General features: G+C 47.4%; 1 protein-coding gene across 1 annotated transcript in view; it reads left to right on the plus strand.

Moving 5' to 3' along the window:
* fam189a1 (family with sequence similarity 189 member A1) overlaps window positions 1-24,840 on the plus strand; it is a 136,536-nt gene that overhangs the window by 86,110 nt on the left and 25,586 nt on the right. The window contains exon 3 of the mRNA XM_038999273.1: window positions 20,942-21,052. Coding sequence (XP_038855201.1) covers window positions 20,942-21,052 — 111 coding nt within the window. The remainder of the gene's footprint in view (window positions 1-20,941; window positions 21,053-24,840) is intronic.

Raw genomic sequence — 24,840 nt, forward strand, 5'->3', positions numbered from 1 at the left:
ACACACTTTCTTCTGTTTACCCACAGAGACTCTTCCTGCTTATCTTCATTGTCCGTATAATGAGAGAGCTCGCCTATTTACCACGAGGGTATACATTTGCATTCTCCCATGTTGTGCATTAGTACAGTCAGTTCTATTAATTGAAGCTAACAAAGTCAATTGGACAAGCCTAGAGGAGCAGTGCATTTCAGGGGAACCATTGAGTGTATTAGAATGGTGTTAATGATGCTGCTGCTGTCTGTCATTTCCAGTAATTAGGGCGCTGTGGGCTCTCCGAGTTTTATATAGCCGGGAAAAAAGGAAAAAGACACACACTGCTTCCCTACTTTCACAGCTCCATATCTGTCTGGAAGTGTGTGTTTATGTCCTCCCTCTCCTCTCTCTCCGCATCCTCCTCAGAGTGCTGTTATTTTTTGCCTTGACCCAGATGTGTAGACTTTAGCAGGAGATGTAGCTGTGGTGTCGTGGAGACGGGCCCCAGAGGACTGCCTGTCAGGATGTGCTATAGCAACAGAGAGAGAGGTGGTCCGTCCTGATCAATAGAACGTCAGGTTGAAGGCACAAGGCTAAGGGGAATGGGGAATTGCTTTACAGAGAGAAGTGGAGAAAATGTGTCAAAATGTGGCCATGGGAGATGTACACTGAGTGTACAAAACATTAGGAACACCGTCCTAATATTGGCTTGCACCCCCTTTTGCCCTCAGAACAGCCTCAATTTATCAGGGCATGGACTCTACAAGGTGTCCAAAGTGTTCCACAGGGATGCTGGCCCATGTTGATTCCAATGATTCCCACAGTTGTGTCAAGTTGGCTGGATGTCCTTTGGGTGGTGGACCATTCTTGATACAAAGGGGAAACTGTTGAGTGTAAAAAACCCAGCAGCGTTGCAGATTTTGACACACTCAAACCGGTGTGCCTGGCACCTACTGTACTACCATAGCCCGTTCAAAGGCACTTATATATTTTGTCCTGCCCATTCACTCTCTGAATGGCACACATACATAATCCATGTCTCAATTGTATCAAGGCTTAAAAACCCTTCTTTAACCTGTCTCCTCCCCTTCATCTACACTGATTGAAGTGGATTTAACAAGTGACATCAATAAGGGATCATAGCTTTCACCTGGATTCACCTGGTCAGTCATGGAAAGAGCAGGTGTTCCTAATGTTTTGTACACTCAGTGTATATTCCCATTTGGGTCTCTTTCCTCTCAGTTCAAATCTCAGTTCATGTAATGGATCATTATTTCCTATATGTTATATCTACCTCATCTTGATTATGTTCTGAAGTATTCTACAGGTGATTGGCGTTAAAAAAGGAATAGAGGTCTATAGAGAAGCGGTTTATGTAGAATCTGATATGCAACACAGGTCTGTGTGACCAGCCTGAGCCAATGGCACGCTCCGTGCCTCAGTGGTGTGTTAACGCACCATAGCCTCAGATGTCAGTTCACTCTCACTCAAAAACCACAAAGCTTCACAGATCCTTAAAAGACTCTTCAGAGTCAATGGGCTCAGGACAGGTTCTGATTCCATTGCGATAAACATGTCCCCACAGATGCGTCATGGGCCAGGCAGAATATTGATGTTCCCTCCAGTGAAGCAGCAGGGTACCAAAGACAGGAGAGGGGGGTTGATGGGGAGAAGGAAGGGGGGAGGCAGTAGAAGTGAGTAATTAGTTTGTGGCTCTGCGATCATTGGCCTGGAACTGACACTGTGGAACTCTTCACCGTTCCCTGACCCCTACAGAGAGCAAGCATCAGCAGAATGAGCCCACAAGAAGTGACATCATATCACTGCCTGAACAGCCTGCCTGGCTCTCTCAGCCCAGCCCTAGCCCACTGGGCCTGTAGCCCATCAAACTCCCCAACAGTTTAACTGCCATTTCCAATGTTGGGGGAGAATAAACCATAAAAGCCAGAACCAACTGATGTAAGTGGTGTTGTCGTTGTAACAGTGTTGCTGGACATGATGCTTTATAAGCTGCGGCTGTGCATAGTCTGTGCCCAGTCTGCCTTGATGAGGCCAACAGATGAGACCAAGTGCCTATTAGTTCAGATTGTGATTGTGTGTGTGTGTGTGTGTGTGTGTGTGTGTGTGTGTGTGTGTGTGTGTGTGTGTGTGTGTGTGTGTGTGTGTGTGTGTGTGCGTGTGTGTGTGTCTGTGTGTGTGTGTGTCTGTCTGTATCTGTATCAGTCGAAATCCCTTCCAGTTTGCCTACACTGAAAAATGAAGGTTCTTAAAATGGCACCTATGGTTCTTCAGAATTCTAAAAGGTTCTTGAAATGTATGGAAGCCTGTAGACGTGTATCTTTCATAGCACACAGCAAATTGACCAGTGTTATCTAGTGTTGATTTTCAGTGTAACATTTTTAGTGTTGATTCAGGAGTTAAATGAACACTTGTAAAGAGTTAAATGAACACTCATTGGTGTAAAATAATTATTAACCAAAACCACGCTCATCATTATCATATTTCCCAGCATTCTCTATTGCAGGTTTGTTTCAATATCTATGTTTTTGCATGTACATTGATTAATTAATCTTATGCTACTCAAATATAAATAATGTACATTTTTCTAAGCTATTTCAATTTGTTACCTGGACTTATTGCATCCATTACTGAAATGGTTGTTCCAGGGTCGAACAACCATTTCAGTAAAATGCTTCCCCTATGGCGGGGGTGTCAAACTCATTCCAAGGAGGGTCTAGTGTATGCTGGTTTTTGGTTTTTCCTTTCAATTAAGACCTAGACAACCAGGTGAGGAGAGCTCCTTACTAATCAGTGACCTTAATTCATCAATTAAGTTCAAGGGAGGAGCGAAAACCCGCAGACACTAGGCCCTGGAATGAGTTTGACACGTGCCCTATGGCATCGCTCTGAAGAACTTTTATTTTTAAGAGTGTACCACCTCCTGCGAGGCTACATTATCAGTCACTGGTTCAAGTAGGTGACACCAGGGGAACAGGCTCTTGTTCTCCAGACACCGACAAACAGCTTTGCACACCGATTCCAGCTCTGTTCATTTGCTGAGTCAGAGTCCAGGCAGGAGAGTGGGGTAACTCAGCTGAGACATTTGAAAGGACTGCAGTTTCTGTTTCGCCTGCCTGCTATCCCTGGCCCTCAACCAAACTGCCATCACAGTGCCTCCCCCTCTCTCTCTCCATTCTCTCTCTCATTCTCTCTCTGTCTCTCTCTCATTCTCTCTCTGTCTCTCTCCATTATCTCTCTCTCTCTCTGTCTCTCTCCATCTCTCTCTGTCTCTCTCTCTCTCTCTCCATCTCTCTCTCTCTCTCTCTCTCTCTCTCTCTCTCTGTCTCTCTCTCATTCTCTCTCTCTCTCTCTCCATCTCTCTCTCTCTCTCTCTCTCTCCATCTCTCTCCATCTCTCTCTCTCTCTCTCTCTCTCTCTCTCTCTCTCTCTCTCTCTCTCTCTCTCTCTCTCTCTCTCTCTCTCTCTCTCTCTCTCTCTCTCTCTCTCTCTCTCTCTCTCTCTCTCTCTCTCTCTCTCTCTCTCTCTCTCTCTCTCTCTCTCTCTCTCACACACCCTTGACTGGATATTACTAATGAACTTTTCTCCCAGTAGAATATGCTGCAGCTGACCTCGAAAAACAAAGGCCTGTGTAAACAATGTGGCTCTTGCTGTTGTTGCAGAGCTCTGCGAGAGAGAGAGACTTGGTAATTTACCAGAGAGATGATGATGAAGATGAGGAGGCAGCGTGGGAATAAGAACTAGGCTATACAGCTGAGTGAGTTTAGGACAGAATATCCTGTTGCTTCTCTCAGACAGACTCAAGGACATCTCTCCCACACTCTATCTCTCTCTCAATTCAATTCAAAGGGCTTCATTTGCATGGGAAACGTGTTTACATTGCCAAAGAAAGTGGAATAGATAATAAACACAAGTGAAATAAACAATCAGAAAACTCTCTCTCATCCCAGTCACTCAAACACCTCTCTCCCAGTCTCCCAACCCCCTCGCCCTCCTCTACTATCTCTCTATCTCCCCCTCTCTATCGCATACACATTCTGTGAATCAAAAACACAGGGACGACAGAGAGAACAAGAGATGAAGGCACTTGGTGCAGGATAATGTATGGAGCAGTGTTTCTCCAGCTCTCTCTCTCTCTGAGATAGATAAGGCTGATGAATGATGTCCTCCCCTAGAGCCCTCCAGAGCAGGGACTGTGGATCCATATTCATTAGAATATGAATTAGCTTCCTTATCTGATGGTTTATTAGGCAAGACTGTGATGATCCGTGCTGCCATAGCAATTCTCGGCGGCCATCATAGAATATTATCCTGCTATTGTCACCCGCCAGTGTTTTCGTGATGATGCTCTCCAAAGAGGGAAACCGATCTGTTCCCCAACATCGTCTGACTGTGCCCTTCAGACTGAAGCAGAGATGTCTCTGACTGGAGGAGATGGTATCAACACAAGCACAAGTAGTAACACTAATAGGCCTCTCGCTGTCTTTCTCTGTACTGAAGCAGCAGTTTGAAATAGACAACGCTTTTTACTGGTGCATTGGGATTACACCCAGAGCCGGTCCTGACCTCCCTGGGGCCCTCCTACCTGCAAAATTCTGCTAGGGGGCCCTCCTACCTGACCCGTGAGCCATGTAAACCATTTGCCATCACCACACAGTCACACCTGACACCCCAATGCTCCCACTACAATCCTGCCTCCTTTAAAACAGTTTGCTCCATCTGTCGGTCTAAGAATAAGTAGACATATACAGAACAGAATGAGCTATAAACAAACACTATTTATTGAATATAATATTTTTGATAGAATCTTAAAATAAGTGAATATTAACATTAACATAAATAAGAAATTGTAGAAAATATAAAATGTAGAAAATAATCAAATATAACACTGAGCTTTGGCTCTGCTGCGTGGTAAGTAGTCCAGTACTCACAATATTATGCAATTCGCTTTGTCTATACAATGTAAACATAAGCCTATAGGATATGGCTGCAGCTATATGTCTTTAAAATAGTAAAATAAAACCTATACAGCTGTGTGATTAACTTTGGTTCCCTCTACAGCCTGGGCATTTTCAGCATCAGCATAGACACCAGTCTATCTGGAATGTCTGGAAGAAATTGAGAAAGTATGTCACATAGTTAAGCAGTTATTTACACAAATGCACTTCTGCCATACAATCTGAAATATTGCTAAGTGTGTAAACATTTGAATGTTTGAATTCAAATATTACCATCAAAATATTCCTCTTCTGCACTTTCTTGATGCAAAATCATCAATGATGTCATCATAGGACATGTGTTTCCCCATGTCATGATTTATGCTCATGATGGCCAGACCACTCAAACGTTCCTGTGACATGGAAGACCTCAGGTGACTTTTGATGAGCTTTCATTTTGAAAAGCTCCTGACGATGCTACTGTTACTGGTAGGGTGACTGGAATTCTTAGGGCTATCCAAAGGTTAGGATAGTGTCACGCCCTGACCATAGAGAGCCTTTTATTCTCTATGTTGGTTAGGTCGGGGTGTGACTAGGGTGGGCATACTAGTTTTGTTATTTCTATGTTGGCCTGGTATGGTTCCCAATCAGAGGCAGCTGTCTATCGTTGTCTCTGATTGGGGATCATATTTAGGCAGCCTTTTCCCACTGGGTTTTTGTTGGATCTTGTTTATGTATTGTTGCTTGTGAGCACTGCATAGCTTCACGTTCGTTTTGTTCTGTATTGTTTTGGTGAGTTTCATTTATTAAACATGTGGAACTCTACGCATGCTGCGCCTTGGTCCATTGATTCTAACAACCATCGTGACAGATAGAGTTCCTCCAGGTTTTTCTCACAGAGAAAGGAAAGCAGCTCAAAGGCAGTCATCTTATCTGATGGCAGATCAGGTCAATTCTGAGTCTCGTGTGCCAGATCCATTCCACTGACGTCACAGTCATCTCTGAAGGTTAGAGTGTTTTCGACGTCCAAGCAGTGAGCCTTTAAAGATTCACTGGACATCTGAGAGGCAGTGCTGAAGTTCAGCAGCACTCTATATTTGGTTTTCACCTGGTTGAGTGTTTCAAATCTCTCATCCATGGATGTCACAGCAGAGTCCACCACAATGTTGAACTAGTTGACTTCAAGGTTTTTCAGTGCATCAGTCACTGGTGCATCAGGAGCCTCGTAGCTGAAATGCCTCTTGTTGTTTCTCAGTCTCTTCTCTTTCAGAACAGCCTCCACATTAATTTCTTCACAAATGCTTTTGGTTGTTGTCTGGGCCTCAGAGAATCCAGTTTCCCGGTATGTAATGGGGGAGGCCTTTGCATTTGAGATTAAATTCAGTGCGATATTCAACTGCATTGAGGCGGATTGGAGGAGCTTGTTCACCTTGTTTGTCATTGTCAATATCTCACACCATACGACACAGCAAATCAAGAAGCGGTAGGACCCAACTTCCTCTGCAAGTGCTTGTGCCTCCACTTTGGCCACAGGATCGTTGATCATCTGTCTGGCTTCCAGTAATGCCTCCCGAACCTCAGAAGCCTGATACCTGATTGCATGAACACTTTGGAGCCTACTCTCCCATTTTGTGTCACTCCATGACTTCACAGTTATGTTCATGTGTTTCTTCAAAACACTCCATCTTTGTGTGCCAGCTGAAAAGAAGGTGAAGAGCTTTTGCACATGCCCCAAAAAAAACAACTGCATATTTTGAAGATTTGGCAGCATCTGCAATGACAAGGTTTAGAGTATGTGCTCCACATGGGACGAACACAGTTCTGGGATATTTTTTGAGCAGTCTGGCTTGTACTCCTTGGTGCTTGCCCTTCATGTTGGCCCCATTATCATAAGCTTGCCCTCTGCAATCTTCAAATGGAATCTTCAGCTCGTTCAGCTCATCTAAGATGACAGTGGACAGATTCAAGCCTGTTGTAACCTCAACCTTCACAAAGCCGAGGAAGTGCTCCGTGATCTCTGGCTTTCCCTTTAAAGCCACGCTTCTCAGAATAATGGACATTTGGCCCTGGTGACTAATGTCAGGTGTACAGTCCAAGATAATGGAGAAGCACTTTGAGTCTCTTACTTAAGTCACTATTGCTTCCAGAATCTTGTCACTCACAATCTGCTTATCTAGCTTGCAGTCCTCTAAGATGATTGCAAGCTAGCACATCAACTTAACGTTACTGTTATTTGCTGACATCAAACTTGGAGAGGAGAGAACACAAGTTTGCCTGATTGCTGTTCCCGCAATTTACTCTCATGGTGTTTTTATATATATATTTTTTATGACCAGAAAGATAGTTCCGCTTAATCCTCTCATCGAAGTTGTAAACATTGACACCCGCTTTGACACGAGGGGGAGGCGGTGCCGTTGCGTAATTGTGGGGCCCTACGCAAGTTGCGTAGTGAGCGTATAGGGCCGCCCGGCTCTGATTACACACACCCTATGTCTCACAAGGACATGACTTCTGGCTCTCCTCGTGAGTTTCTTGCAGTCTCTTTCCCCCTCTCTCTCTCTCCCCCACTCTCTCTCCCTCTCTCTCTCTCTCCCCCTGTCACCAGAGGTTTGTACCTGCAGGGAGACGGAGCCATTACAGCCCAAACTCATTACGTCCTCCTCAGCGGGGGCCTGGGCTGGGCCTCCTTGTTTTAGCTGATAGAGGTCAGGAACTGATTAAATGTTGAAAAGTGGAGGCTAATCACATGGTGACCCCCCTGGGCTGTATTGTGGCCCTCATTTCGCTTCAAACAATGGATCTTTAGGGTGGCTCAGACGATGTGCTCCTCCTATGGGCCAGTTACCCTGGGAAGTCAACATAGCAGATACCACACTACTCTACTACCCTGTCTCCACTGCTGTGTGTCTGTCTGTGGACTCATCACCTGGGCTGCTCCTCTCTGGCCCGACCTTCATTATCTCTCTAATGCTTCCTAGTTAGCTCTGTTCCATTATATTCTATTCTAAGATTCAGTGGAAATTTGTGGATATGGATTGATAGAACAGGTGTTGATTAATGCCGCAATTGACTTCTATTCTGCTGTGACCTCTGGTTCACCCCTCCAGACTGTGTGGTAGCAGGGCACGGTGTTACTGTTAGGAACATACTGTGGGAGGGGAACAAATGAGAGGGGTGAAATGTGCAGCCTGGTCTGGTGCCATTATACCTCAATGAGGTCTGATCCTATAGAGGGTGTTTGGCTGTTGTATTTCTCCACATAACTGTCCTCCCTGAGGCCTCTTATCAGCCCTAGCAGATATGCAGACTGACAGACGGGTCACTCTGAATTCACGCTGCCTCCATGATGGACGCGGTCGCCATCTAACAGAAAGCATTTTCACTCCCAGTCGACTCTGATAGATCTCAGTTACTGGGACCCTCATCAGGATCCACAGCCTCTCCAGTTAATGAAGGAACGTGTAAGTGATCTCCTATTCGCATGGTTTAAACATTTGCCCCTGAGGGATGAGGGTCTGTGGAATCCATTATGCCTGGTTCAGATTGACTCCCAGTCAGTCAGTTCTCCATGGTTAGCCTGCCTGCCTGCCTGTTGAGGGTTTGTAACAACACCACCAGGGTTTGTTTGAATGAGATGGACCGACTGCGCCTGGCCTCACGGCAGGCTCTGATCATATTCATGGTGATGGAGTACAAACATGCGCTGTGGTGCACGGCCACCCGGGGTAACTCAATATGGCTGTGAGCATGCATATCTTACAGCCAGGGGAGGGCTAGGAGATGGAGGGCTTGGAAGGCGAGGCAGGACGGAAAGGGTTACTCCCTCCCTGTTTTGCCCTGTGATATTGTAACCAGCTGCTGTCGCCCTGGGCTTCCTGCTAACCGGACCGCCATAAATCCATCCTTAACCCTCAGACTCCACTATTTATCAAGTCAACAGGGGTGATAGTGCAGAAACGGTGGAAAGAAAATATGAAAAATACACAATGTTTTCTTTGCCTGATTAAAGACTCTATAGTGCATGCTGCGAATTTTGCTTTTCTTACCCTCTGGGGTTATTGTAATACAAACCCAATATACTCTACTATGTTAGTAGTTCTCTAAACAGGCTAAAAAGAAGAAAAGTGGAGTGTGAAGTTAGTTATGTACAGAGTGAGTTGGGAAATCAATGTGTGTCTGGCTGAGAGGTGAAAGCCCTGCTGGACAGAGTTTAGCAGCCCTGCAGAGACACACAGAATAGATGTGTTGGCAGCAAACACAATCACAAGGCTTGTTAGAGGAAGAGGAAGAACACAACATTTCTCCAATCTCTCTCTCGGCTGAGATAATTGAAAATAAATGATGTCTTGTCGCAGCGGTGCTGCAGACTAAATACTAATTTGTGCTGCAGAGCAGAGGACTCAGAGAGCTGTGCTCCTATACCTCCACCTCGGTCTAACATGGCTCCATCCGGCTCCGACAAAACTCCCCAGCACCCCCACCTCATCTCTCCAGTCCCCAGGCTTCCAGTCCCCAGGAGTCCCACCCTAACAGGCCCTGGCACGAGCACGTGTCAACAGGTTGTCATTCTAGAGGTTAACCCCCAGTTAGAGGGAATTGTTTTTACAATGTGTGCCTTTTCTGGTTTATTTACCTTCCCATAAACCCCCTCCCTCAGGTCAAGGTTCAGGGGGAAGGACATCCCAGGCCGTCTGTAGGGGAGCAGGACACTGTTTAGACTGGGCCTCTCTGCCTGTCCCACAGCCTGGCTCTACGCCTGGCTCTGCACTCATACACACAGAGGGACACAATCAGCTGCCTTTGGGTAGACTAGAGCATCCTCTATCCCTCTACTACACATGCATATTTCTCATTTTCCAAGATTGCATCTTTCAAGGGTAATGTTCTGCATTATATAGTTGGTAGCAGCAGTGCCCCTGTGCCTCTATGGCAATCTCTCTGTGGTTAATGAGCTTGTCGGTCTTTAGTGCAGTGGTGGACAGAGGCAGTCAGGCCTGGTGGGCTGCAGTGTTACTGGGGTCAGAGACAGACAGGCCTGGTGGGCTGCAGTGTTACTGGGGTCAGAGACAGACAGGCCTGGTGGGCTGCAGTGTTACTGGGGTCAGAGACAGACAGGCCTGATGGGCTGCAGTGTTACTGGGGTCAGAGACAGACAGGCCTGGTGGGCTGCAGTGTTACTGGGGTCAGAGACAGACAGGCCTGGTGGGCTGCAGTGTTACTGGGGTCAGAGACAGACGTGTTACTGGGGTCAGAGACAGACGTGTTACTGGGGTCAGAGACAGACGTGTTACTGGGGTCAGAGACAGACGTGTTACTGGGGTCAGAGACAGACGTGTCCCCCATGGAATGCTAATGCTCCGTCAACACTGCAATTATCATGTTACATTTGACTGAGCTGGACAGAGCTGGACACTGCTATAGGCTGACGAGGGGCTGTATGGGGCCGCTAGGCTTTCAACACCATTCAGGGGATGACAACAACAGCAATCTAGACCAAAGACTCATTACTCTGCAAATAAACAGATTATAAACCAGATTTATGGTTTTGTTTTTCGGTTTGCGTCATAGACGGATGAGGAGAGTTGTAAAGTGGAAAGATATTAGCGATCTTTATCCAAATTAGAGCCATTCTACATGCAGCTGTCACGTTCCTGACCTGTTTTCTGTTAGTTTTTGTATGTGTTAGTTGGTCAGGACGTGAGTTTGGGTGGGCAGTCTATGTTTTCTGTTTCTATGTTGGTTTAAAGGGTGACCTGATATGGCTCTCAATTAGAGGCAGGTGGTTTTCATTTCCTCTGATTGAGAGTCATATTAAGGTAGGTGTTTTCACACTGTTTGTTGTGGGTGGTTGTCTCCTGTGTCAGTGTCTGTATGTTACGCCACACGGGACTGTTTTCGGTTTTGTTTGTTCGTTTGTTCGGTTTATGTAGTCTGTTCCTGTTTCATGCGTTCTTCGTGTCATGTAAGTTCTTATGTTCAGGTGCGTCTACGTCGTTTGTTGTTTTGTAGTTTGTTAAAGTGTTTTCGTGTTTTTTCGTCTTTAATTTAATAAATCATGTCTTATCAAGAAGCTGCATTTTGGTTCAATCCTTGCTCCTCCTCTTCGGATGAAGAGGAGGAGGAAAGCCGTTACAGAACCACCCACCAAATTACCAGAACCAAGCAGTGTGACTACGAGCAGCGACCAAATAATCAGGACTCGTGGACTTGGGAGGAAGTATTGGAGGGAAAAGGACACTGGGCACATATTGGGGAATATCGGCGCGCTCGTGAGGAGATGGAGGCAGCGAGAGCCCAAGAGCGGTGGTATGAGGAGGCAGCTAGGAGACGTGGCTGGAAGCCGGAGAATCAAGCTCAAGACCGGAGATATGAAGGTACGCAGCTAGCAAGGAAGCCCGAGAAGAAACCCCAAAAATTTCTTGGGGGGGGGGCTAAGAGGTAGTGGGCCAAGGGCAGGTAGGAGACCTGCGCCCACTTCTCAGGCTAACCGTGGAGAGCGGGAGTACGGGCAGACACCGTGTTACGCAGTAGAGCGCACGGTGTCTCCTGTACGTGTGCATAGCCCGGTGCGGGTTATTCCACCTCCCCGCACTGGTAGGGCTAGATTGAGCATTGAGCCAAGTGCCATGAAGCCGGCTCTACATATCTGGCCACCAGTACGTCTCTTTGGGCCGGCTTACATGGCACCAGCCTTACGCATGGTGTCCCCGGTTCGCCTACATAGACCGGTGCGGGTTATTCCACCTCCCCGCACTGGTCAGGCGACGGGGAGCATACAACCAGGTAAGGTTGGGCAGGCTCAGTGCTCAAGGGAGCCAGTACGCCTACACAGTCCGGTATTTCCGGCGCCACCTTCCCGCCCCAGCCTAGTACCACCAGTGCCTACTCCACGCACCAGGCTTCCAGTGCGTTTCCAGAGCTCTGTTCCTCCTCCACGCACTCTCCCTATGGTGCGTGTCTCCAGCCCAGTGCCTCCAGTTCCGGCACCACGCACTAAGCCACCTGTGCGTTTACAGAACCACCCACCAATCCAGAACCAAGCAGCATAAGTTCGAGCAGTGGAACACGAAACAGGAATCCTGGACATGGGAGGAAATACTGGACGGAAAGGGACCCTGGGCGCAAACTGGAGAATATCGCCGCTCTCGTGAGTGGAAGGAGGCAGCCACAGCCCAGGAGCGGTGGTATGAGGAGGCAGCAAGGAGACGTGGCTGGAAGCCGGAGAATCAAGCTCAAGACCGGAGTTATGAAGGTACGCGGCTAGCACGGAAGCCCGTGAAGAAACCCCAAAAATTTCTTGGGGGGGGGCTAAGAGGTAGTGGGCCAAGGGCAGGTAGGAGACCTGCGCCCACTTCTCAGGCTAACCGTGGAGAGCGGGAGTACGGGCAGACACCGTGTTACGCAGTAGAGCGCACGGTGTCTCCTGTACGTGTGCATAGCCCGGTGCGGGTTATTCCACCTCCCCGCACTGGTAGGGCTAGATTGAGTATTGAGCCGGATGTCATGAGGCCGGCCCTACATATCTGGCCACCAGTACGTCTCCTCGGGCCGGCTTACATGGCACCAGCCTTACGCATGGTGTCCCCGGTTCGCCTACATAGCCCGGTGCGGGTTATTCCACCTCCCCGCACTGGTCGGGCGACGGGGAGCATTCAACCAGGTAAGGTTGGGCAGGCTCAATGCTCAAGGGAGCCAGTACGCCTGCACGGTCCGGTATTTCCGGCGCCACCTCTTCGCCCCAGCCCAGTACCACCAGTGCCTACACCACGCACCAGGCTTCCAGTGCGTTTCCAGAGCCCTGTTCCTCCTCCACGCACTCTCCCTATGGTGCGTGTCTCCAGCCCAGTGCCTCCAGTTCCGGCACCACGCACTAAGCCACCTGTGCGTCTCCAGAGCCCTGTACACACTGTTCCTTCTCCCCGTACTCGTTCTGATGTGCGTGCCCTCAGCCCGGTACCACCAGTGCCGGTACCACGCACCAGGCCTATAGTGCGCTTCGAGAGGTCAGTGTGCCCTGTCCCTGCTCCCCGCACTAGCCTTGAAGTGCGTGTCTCCAGTCCGGTGCCTCCAGTTCCGGCACCACGCACCAGGCCTACAGTGCGCCTCATCCGGCCAGAGCCATCCGTCTGCCCAGCGCCGTCTGAGCCATCCGTCTGCCCAGCGCCGTCTGAGCCATCCGTCTCCCCAGCGCCGTCTGAGCCATCCGTCTCCCCAGCGCCGTCTGAGCCATCCGTCTCCCCAGCGCCGTCTGAGCCATCCGTCTGCCCAGTGCCGTCTGAGCCATCCGTCTGTCCCGAGCCATTAGAGCCGCCCGTCTGTCCCGAGCCGTCAGAGCCGTTAGTCAGTCAGGAGCCGCTAGAGCCATTCGTCAGACAGGATCTGCCAGAGCCGCCAACCAGACAGGATCTGCCAGAGCCGCCAACCAGACAGGATCTGCCAGAGCCGCCAACCAGACAGGATCTGCCAGAGCCGCCAACCAGACAGGATCTGCCAGAGCCGCCAACCAGACAGGATCTGCCAGAGCCGCCAGACAGCCATGAGCGTCGAGAGCCGCCAGCCAGCCATGAGCGTCGAGAGCCGTCAGCCAGCCATGAGCGTCGAGAGCCGTCAGCCAGCCATGAGCGTCGAGAGCCGTCAGCCAGCCATGAGCGTCGAGAGCCGTCAGCCAGCCATGAGCGTCCAGAGCCGTCAGCCAGCCATGAGCGTCCAGAGCCGTCAGCCAGCCATGAGCGTCCAGAGCCGTCAGCCAGCCATGAGCGTCCAGAGCCGTCAGCCAGCCATGAGCGTCCAGAGCCGTCAGCCAGCCATGAGCGTCCAGAGCCGTCAGCCAGTCATGAGCTGCCCCTCAGCCCAGAGCGGCCATTTATCCAGAACTGCCCCTCAGTCCAGAGCTGTCTCTCTGTCCGGAGCTGCCCTTCAGTCCGGAGTTGCCCCTCTATCCTGAGCTACCTCTCTATCCTGACCTACCTCTCTGTCCTGTGCTATATCTCTGTCCTGAGCTACCTTATCCCGGTGCTGCCCCTTGTCTCGATGTTACCCAAAAAATTAAGTGGGTGGAATAGGAGGGTGGTCAGTCATAGGGGGAAACGTAAGCTGGGATTGACTATGGTGGGGTGGGGACCTCGCCCAGAGCCTGAGCCACCACCGTGGTCAGATGCCCACCCAGACCCTCCCCTAAACTTTGTGTTGGTGCGCCCGGAGTTCGCACCTTAAGGGGGGGGTTATGTCACGTTCCTGACCTGTTTTCTGTTAGTTTTTGTATGTGTTAGTTGGTCAGGACGTGAGTTTGGGTGGGCAGTCTATGTTTTCTGTTTCTATGTTGGTTTAAAGGGTGACCTGATATGGCTCTCAATTAGAGGCAGGTGGTTTTCATTTCCTCTGATTGAGAGTCATATTAAGGTAGGTGTTTTCACACTGTTTGTTGTGGGTGGTTGTCTCCTGTGTCAGTGTCTGTATGTTACGCCACACGGGACTGTTTTCGGTTTTGTTTGTTCGTTTGTTCGGTTTATGTAGTCTGTTCCTGTTTCATGCGTTCTTCGTGTCATGTAAGTTCTTATGTTCAGGTGCGTCTACGTCGTTTGTTGTTTTGTAGTTTGTTAAAGTGTTTTCGTGTTTTTTCGTCTTTAATTTAATAAATCATGTCTTATCAAGAAGCTGCATTTTGGTTCAATCCTTGCTCCTCCTCTTCGGATGAAGAGGAGGAGGAAAGCCGTTACAGCAGCTTTATACCAGCAACATGTATGTCCTAGCCAGTGAAGTCAAAGCTGTCCTCTCTAAGCACCCTTCAGTTTTCAAAAGCTTTAAAAGAAATATCCCAGTTCTACTGTCTGATGGCTCTCCTCAACCCTCCACACACTAGATGTCTATTGGTTAATTAAGGAAGTGTAGGCATACTGCATATTTGTACAAAACTAAAATGTTTGTATTATACAGAATATTTGATGTATTTTATTTAGTTCTTGTTCCATGGTTAAAGTTGGTTACACCTACAGCTCGTTGCATGTCTCTGCAGCTGGCAGACAGTCTTCTCATCGTTCCCTCATTCTGCCTCTGTGTGACTGGTCTGACTGACTCAAACTTCCTGTCGTATTTCAACTGCACACGTCCCTGTGGGTGGTCATACCATACTACGCATGGGTCCTCATACAGTACCATACTACACATGAGGGAAATGACTGTATGTATGAATGATTAGCGCCCTGATGGAAAAAGTCTATGCCTGGGACTTGTGTGTTTTCCATCCCCTGTCCACTGATCAGAAAACAAAATGGTGGGGATATATTGGCATCCTGGCGAGTGTTAAATGGTGACTGTGACACGCGGTGTAAATCTCCTCAGTCCCTCAGTGGCATGCAGAGTTGGGCTCCAGGAAGTAAACTGAATTAGAATGTCAGTGTACTTCCTGAATTGACTGAATAAAAAATGGTATTGACCCTAACTCTGATGGCACGCCCTAGCAGTGTCTGTCAGTCTGTCAATCAGTCTGTTTGTCATGCTGGGGTCATGGTGGCGGACGGTAATTAATGAGTGTCTGTTAAACAGTGCAATGTGATCCCAAATGGTAATTAGAACACAGAGCCAGTGTGGAGCCACACATTTTCATTAGCCCAGGAGACAGGTATGCGTTGGTGAAATATGACTCTAAAAGAACAGCCATTCAGTCAGGTTAGCTATAAGGCACAGACGATAAACTCAGCTATTAATGAGATTTACTGCAGACACTTACCTGTCTGCCTTCTCATTGGTGCTGAATCCAATTTATGGAAAGCAATAAAAAGGAAGATAATGGAAACAAAGACGGAAAATAAATGAACAGAAACGAATGAAAACAAATAGAATAACATAGAATAGAATGCTGGTTTTGCTCGTCTCAGATTGGACCTGTGATGTCTTGTCAGAACATCCTTGCAGAGTCTGATTTAATATTGAAAGGGAATTTGTGAGTTCCACCACAATCTAAACGGTAAACGCACATTGTAACAACATATTTAGTATGATTGTGTAAATATATGATTGTTTTATGGAAATCTACCTCACACTATGGGGCAATTTCCCCCCAGTGGGAATTGCCACAGAGAGAGCAGCAGAAAACCTGGTGAGATTGAGCAGTTCATTTGATTGGCTGTGCTCAGCTGGCGATGAGGCGAACACTCAGAGGTGCCCATTAATAGGCGTTTTACGACTGATGTTGGAGGAACGGTCTCTCTGCTCAATCTCTGCCTTACAAAATGGTCATTGTCATAGCCTCGTTCTATTCTCAGTCAAGCTAATAATATGTTTTTACACAAAGTTCTCAGCTTTCTGCTTGTTTCCTTTAACGTCAGTGATGAGACATTTGAAGCATGGGAAGAAGTGTTGTACTCTGAAGATGTTGACCGTCACAGTCTCTCTGAAGGTGAACATCTAAAGCAGTGTGTTTTTTCTTACCATATGGCAGTTTAGTTTAGTAACACAGACACACATTCAGTGATGTGACAATCCAAGGTTAATTAACATATCAACATTGGAAATACAGGTGCACTTTATGATCCGTGTTTAAACACCCTCATGCACATTTCAAGCTAAAAATGAAAAGCGCATGAGAGTACACGTATATATACAGGGGCAGAGAGTACACGTATACATACAGGGGCAGAGAGTACACGTATACATACAGGGGCAGAGAGTACACGTATACGTACAGGGGCAGAGAGTACACGTATATATACAGGGGCAGAGAGTACACGTATACATACAGGGGCAGAGAGTACACGTATACATACAGGGGCAGAGAGTACATGTATACGTACAGGGGCAGAGAGTAGACGTATACATACAGGGGCAGAGAGTACACGTATACATACAGGGGCAGAGAGTACACGTATACGTACAGGGGCAGAGAGTACACGTATATATACAGGGGCAGAGAGTACACGTATACATACAGGGGCAGAGAGTACATGTATACGTACAGGGGCAGAGAGTAGACGTATACATACAGGGGCAGAGAGTACATGTATACGTACAGGGGCAGAGAGTACACGTATACATACAGGGGCAGAGAGTACACGTATACATACAGGGGCAGAGAGTAGACATATACATACAGAGGCAGAGAGTAGACGTATACATACAGGGGCAGAGAGTACACATATACATACAGGGGCAGAGAGTACACATATACATACAGGGGCAGAGAGTACACATATACATACAGGGGCAGAGAGTAGACATATACATACAGGGGCAGAGAGTAGACGTATAAATACAGGGGCAGAGAGTACACATATACATACAGGGGCAGAGAGTACACATATACATACAGGGGCAGAGAGTACACATATACATCCAGGGGCAGAGAGTAGACGTATACATACAGGGGCAGAGAGTACACATATACATACAGGGGCAGAGAGTACACATATACATACAGGGGCAGAGAGTACACATATACATACAGGGGCAGAGAGTAGACGTATACATACAGGGGCAGAGAGTACATGCATACGTACAGGGGCAGAGAGTAGACGTTTACGTACAGGGGCAGAGAGTACACGTATACATACAGGGGCAGAGAGTACACGTATACATACAGGTGCAGAGATTAGACGTATACATACAGGTGCAGAGAGTAGACATATACATACAGAGGCAGAGAGTAGACGTATACATACAGGGGCAGAGAGTACACATATACATACAGGGGCAGAGAGTAGACATATACATACAGGGGCAGAGAGTACACGTATACATACAGGGGCAGAGAGTAGACGTATACATACAGGGGCAGAGAGTACACATATACATACAGGGGCAGAGAGTACACGTATACATACAGGGGCAGAGAGTAGACGTATACATACAGGGGCAGAGAGTACACATATACATACAGGGGCAGAGAGTACACATATACATACAGGGGCAGAGAGTACACATATACATACAGGGGCAGAGAGTACACATATACATCCAGGGGCAGAGAGTAGACGTATACATACAGGGGCAGAGAGTACACATATACATACAGGGGCAGAGAGTACACATATACATACAGGGGCAGAGAGTACACATATACATACAGGGGCAGAGAGTAGACGTATACATACAGGGGCAGAGAGTACACATATACATACAGGGGCAGAGAGTACACGTATACGTACAGGGGCAGAGAGTACACGTATACATACAGGGGCAGAGAGTACATGTATACGTACAGGGGCAGAGAGTACACGTATACATACAGGGGCAGAGAGTACATGTATACGTACAGGGGCAGAGAGTACACGTATACATACAGGTGCAGAGAGTAGACGTATACATACAGGGGCAGAGAGTACACATATACATACAGGGGCAGAGAGTACACATATACATACAGGGGCAGAGAGTAGACGTATACATACAGGGGCAGAGAGTACACATATACATACAGGGGCAGAGAGTAGACGTATACATACAGGGGCAGAGAGTAGACGTATAAATACAGGGGCAGAGAGTACACATATACATACAGGGGCAGAGAGTACACATATACATACAGGGGCAGAGAGTACACATATACATACAGGGGCAGAGAGTAGACGTATACATACAGGGGCAGAGAGTACACATATACATACAGGGGCAGAGAGTACACATATACATATAGGGGCAGAGAGTACACATATACATACAGGGGCAGAGAGTAGACGTATACATACAGGGGCAGAGAGTACACATATACATACAGGGGCAGAGAGTACACGTATACATACAGGGGCAGAGAGTACATGTATACGTACAGGGGCAGAGAGTACACGTATACATACAGGTGCAGAGAGTAGACGTATACATACAGGGGCAGAGAGTACACATATACATACAGGGGCAGAGAGTACACATATACATACAGGTGCAGAGAGTAGACGTATACATACTGGGGCAGAGAGTACACATATACATACAGGGGCAGAGAGTAGACGTATACATACAGGGGCAGAGAGTAGACGTATACATACAGGGACAGAGAGTACACGTATACATACAGGTGCAGAGAGTAGACATATACATACAGGGGCAGAGAGTACACATATACATACAGGGGCAGAGAGTACACATATACATACAAGGGCAGAGAGTAGACGTATACATACAGGGGCAGAGAGTAGACGTATACATACAGGGGCAGAGAGTAGACATATACATACAGGTGCAGAGAGTACACATATACATACAGGGGCAGAGAGTAGACGTATACATACAGGGGCAGAGAGTACACATATACATACAGGGGCAGAGAGTACACATATACATATAGGGGCAGAGAGTACACATATACATATAGGAGCAGTTTCCAGGACACAAATTAAGCCTAGTCCTGGACCAAAAAACACCTTTCCAAAATACTTTTCCCAGATTTGGCTTAGTCTGTGTCTGGGAAACCACCCCACGGACACACAAATATTCAATACATGTTATTTCTCTGATCTTCTGATCTAACTCTTCCTTTCAAACTGTTTTCTCTGTTCCTCCTCATGTTTTAGTTTAAATTAATAGATTTGTAGCAGCTGAATTGAGTCTTAAAGACCTGAGTCTTAAAGTCCAACTGAAACCACCATCTCTCTAGCCGTCTTAACACCTTATTGGCTATTATGTCATGGTTCTTATTGAAAAGACATGGAGTTGGTTGGATGTAGTCATATTTCTACTGACAACCAGTTACTGTCAGTGTCATGCCAGTGTCATCCTGTGTGTTATTGTACCCCGGGCATTTCCTCCAAGGGCACACAGCCAGGGAATAATGCCTGGGGTAGTGTGTTTCTCCTCTGATATAGTGGTCTACCTCCATCGAACCGTACCGATCAACCTTTCAATCCTACAATTTCCTGGCATGGTGAAAAGCATTTAAAAGTATCTCTCCATCTGTCTACCCCATCTCTCCCTCTGTTCCTCCTTCGTTCCCTCGCTCCTTCTCCTCTCCATCTGTATGTGTGTCTGTTTTTCAACCTCTTTCTCAGTAAATGTGTCTTGTCCTCCCCTCCCACTTCCCTCCCACCCCCAGGCTGAGCTGGTGTCCCCTGTGTCCCTCCCCTCCCTCCTGGCCCTCCCGTCTGGGTTAATGTTCCATCAGGTGCAGTACCAGGACCAGGACCGGGGCTGTAAATCAAACAGGCTACAGTATGTGTGGACGAAGTCCAGGCCTGATATACAGGACCCGGCTCTGCCTTGTAATCTACTGGCAGAGGCCTCTGACGGCTTTAAACCCATTCTATTACACTTGAACTGTGATTTAAAGGAGCGCAAATGTTCACTCTATTTCTCCTCACAGGATGTATTTCCTGGGACTGTCAGCTATGAAATAAAGAGAATTGTTTTTAATGGGAGACTAGAGGGGGAACATGGAGGTAGCTACTCTGGTGACAGTGCAGAGAGGGGGGAAATTGCCACAGAAGAGATCTATCAGGCTGTAGGGAAGCAGTAGTGTTGATTGGAGTTGGGCTGAGGAATTAGGAGGAGATTGGTTCCTCTACCTGACCATCCGTCATCAGGGCTTTAGGTCTTCAGGTGACAGTAGATACGAAAGGCATTGTGAGAAAATATATAAGGGTGTCAAGGACAGTCCTGTAACTGTAAGGGACAGTGTTACTAGGAGCAATGTAAAGAGTTGGTCTGTCAAATGTCAATATGTTATGCGTGGTGTTTGTGCTCTTAACCTCTGAGCAGATGGGTTATCCATGGGTTAGATTAAGGTTATCTTAGATGGACTTAATTAGTTTGAGAAAAAGGGTTATTGATTTCTGTGATCATCTGCTGCCTTTTCCTCCCCCTTATTACTCATTGTAATCAGTCAATCAGTCAATATTGATTGGTGAAGCCTTCCCTCTCACTGTAACCATGCATAAAAAAACAAATTTCTGCCTACCACAAGACAACATGAAAATTAAATCAACTGGTGAATGCCTGTACATTTCCTAGAGGACATGATGTTATGGCTGTATTGTGTTGGTCTACTGTTGCTCTCTAAATCTCAACATCTCTACTCTGTCTCTCCACAGATCACCTTCTTCATGCTGCTGTCGGCGGTGTGTGTGATGCTCAACCTGGCTGGCTCCATCCTGTCCTGCCAGAACGCTCAGTTGGTCAACTCTTTGGAGGACTGTCAGCTGGTGAGAGCCCAGTGCCCTGCCCCTCTACCCCCTCTGTCCCCCCTGCATGTGCCCTATCTCTCCCATCTACACAGGCCAGTACTGGTTCCCTATCTCTTCCATCTTAACAGGGGCCAGTGGATGTGGTGGGGCCCCTGTTCATATGAAGGAGTTGTGGCACCTGGTGTTGAAAGGCCCTAGCCTGTCTGGGATCTGTCAGTCTCACACACCAGTTGAATCAGTGTGCAGAGCACCGCCCCACCCGCCCAGCTCACAGTAAAAATAAATATTAACACCAGCCACGCCTACGTCCTTCTTAATAGTAGGGCTCAGTGCCGTTTGTCTGTCTGATTACCCACTGGAGCTCATAGTTTAATTATTAAGAAAAACATAATAATCCGCCGTCTGGGGAGAGAGCGCTTTCAATTTGTCTGCTGTCTGCGGCAGGTTTCATTTCTGTTCCTGTGTCAAATTCACAGAGCTTCCCGGTTTCAGATGGCGTGGCACAACGTATGTGTCAGGATCAGGCTGGGGAAGGAGTTGCATACCTCATACTAGTATAGATTACATGAATCCATAGACTCATGACAAGAGTAAAGTTCCTACATCAACTATGCTGTTAGAGCCATAGAAAATCACAGCTCTCAAAGTCCTCTAAAAGGGGTTTCTCTGTAAAAGAAAATACTGAAATCCATAAATTCTGGACTCGTTTAATTAGTGTTTAATAAGTTATAAATAATGAATAGCTTTTGGGGGATTCAAAATTAAAACAAATATTTGAATACCGTACTTCTCTACATGGCTCCAGCTCTGAGTAGCGCAGTGTGCTTGTATACTGTGTATTGTGTGTGCTGAATGGATGGATGGCTATGAAGGGATTATTTATAGCAGAACAACAGCTCAAGCCCCTAGCCTACCTATTCTGTTCTGTGACCACTATGTTGTGTGGGGTTGTATCAGCACTGTAGTCGGCTCCACAGGACATCCTGCATTCCCTTCACCAGAATACGGCCCCGTTCTACCATCTCTCTCCCCGGCTTCAGTCTGCCCCAGCACCAAGCACAGACAGACCCAGTAGCACAGACAGACCCAGTAGCAGAGAGACCCAGTAGCACAGACAGACCCAGTAGCACAGACAGACCCAGTAGCAGAGAGACCCAGTAGCACAGACAGACCCAGTAGCAGAGAGACCCAGTAGCACAGACAGACCCAGTAGCACAGACAGACCTAGTAGCAGAGAGACCCAGTAGCACAGACAGACCCAGTAGCACAGACAGACCCAGTAACACAGACAGACCCAGTAGCAGAGAGACCCAGTAGCACAGACAGACCCAGTAGCACAGACAGACCCAGTAGCACAGACAGACCCAGTAACACAGACAGACCCAGTAGCACAGACAGACCCAGTAGCACAGACAGACCCAGTAACACAGACAGACCCAGTAGCACAGACAGACCCAGTAGCACAGACAGACCCAGAAGCACAGACAGACCCAGAAGCACAGACAGACCCAGTAGCATAGACATACCTAGTAACACAGACAGACCTAGTAGTACAGACAGACCTAGTAACACAGACAGACCCAGTAGCACAGACAGACCCAGTAGCACAGACAGACCTAGTAGCACATACAGACCCAGTAGCACAGACAGACCTAGTAGCACAGACAGACCCAGTAGCACAAACAGACCCAGTAGCACAGACAGTCAGTAGCACAGACAGACCTAGTAACACAGACAGACCTAGTAGCACAGACAGACCTAGTAGCACAGACAGACCCAGTAGCACAGACAGACCCAGTAGCACAGACAGGCAGTAGCACAGACAGACCTAGTAACACATACATACCTAGTAACACATACAGACCCAGTAGCACAGACAGACATAGTAACACAGACAGACATAGTAGCACAGACAGACCTAGTAGCACAGACAGACCTAGTAACACATACAGACCCAGTAGCACAGACAGACCCAGTAGCACAGACAGACCCAGTAGCACAGACAGACCTAGTAACACATACAGACCCAGTAGCACAGACAGACCCAGTAGCACAGACAGACCTAGTAGCACAGACAGACCTAGTAGCACAGACAGACCCAGTAGCACAGACAGACCCAGTAGCACAGACAGACCCAGTAGCACAGACAGACCTAGTAGCACAGACAGACCCAGTAGCACAGACAGACCCAGTAGCACAGACAGACCCAGTAGCACAGACAGACCTAGTAACACAGACAGACCCAGTAGCACAGACAGACCCAGTAACACAGACAGACCCAGTAGCACAGACAGACCTAGTAACACAGACAGACCCAGTAGCACAGACAGACCCAGTAACACAGACAGACCCAGTAGCACAGACAGACCTAGTAACACAGACAGACCTAGTAGCACATACAGACCCAGTAGCACAGACAGACCCAGTAGCACAGACAGACCTAGTAGCACAGACAGACCCAGTAGCACAGACAGACCCAGTAGCACAGACAGACCCAGTAACACAGACAGACCCAGTAGCACAGACAGACCCAGTAGCACAGACAGACCCAGTAACACAGACAGACCCAGTAGCACAGACAGACCTAGTAACACAGACAGACCTAGTAGCAGGGGAGGCAACGACAACTAGACTCTAATTTTATTGATTCAAACCATCTTTTTGCAAAAAACGAATGTTTTAATTCTTATAATTTTAGAACATTGGAAATAACACACATCTGTCAAGCAGAAAGGATAAGAGGAAAGCGAATCATCATAGTAGTTAAACTGAGGATGGTTCTCCTCACATGTCTGCTGTTGGTAATTACACTGAGGATCTGCTATTCTAGCCACATTAATCACATGGGAATTCTAATTTAGTTGGTCTAATCAATTAAACACTCTGGCATTGTTTGCAGGCTTTGCAGTGGATACATAAACACTGCTAGGCTTTATTGAATTCATTTCCATTCCTTATGCAGTAATAAGGGAGCGTGACTAAGTAAGGACTATCTATTATTCCATCCAGGCTCCTGAGGTGACCTTTCTCCAGTTAGCTGTAATTCACCTGTACAGTCCATCCGACAGGGCTATTTCATCACCATCAACATCAATGTCAACTGCCTCCATCTTGCATAGTGAATAAATCAAAATAATGTATACATTAGAAGTCCATGAATGTCATACTGAGCTGTTGACTCAATTTGAAACCTATCTTTGTAAATGGTATTGTTGCCAGAGTGATGTAATGGTTTACTGGACCTGGACACACAGAGAGTGTGTCATCAGTTTTAGCATAGCACTACTCCCCTCCCTGTGACACACTGCCTAAGCCCTCTCCTTGAATCACTTCCAGGAAGTTGACATTAAAGCCCTTGTTTTATGAGTGCCCAATGTAGCTTGGCGTGGCATTACATCTCAAGACGTTTGTCAAGATGTTTTACACCCGTCATCAACACTAGGGGACGGGTGACACGAGTTATGATGTAATGTGTTGGGGCCCGTAGAAGGGAGGTTCTGTGAAGAGGAATGATCTGCAGAGCGGAGGAGAACCAGACTTCTTTCTCAGGGAGCCTGTCTATCCGTCCGACTTCTTTGTAAATATCCTTTGCTATTCTGATGTTATTGTTTTTAAATATGGGATTCAACCTGTATGTATTGTGATTGCTGCAAAATTAGTTGCACCATTGAGGACATTGAGGTTTTCTGAATCTGAACGTGATTGAGGAAGGAGGGAGGGGGGTGGATGTGACAGGCATCACTAGTGCCCTGCACATGATGTACACTAAAATCCCCATCAGGATTGCTGGCCTACCTGATAGAGTT

The sequence above is a fragment of the Salvelinus namaycush genome, chromosome 1, assembly GCF_016432855.1.
Source record: "Salvelinus namaycush isolate Seneca chromosome 1, SaNama_1.0, whole genome shotgun sequence".
NCBI lineage: Eukaryota > Metazoa > Chordata > Actinopteri > Salmoniformes > Salmonidae > Salvelinus > Salvelinus namaycush.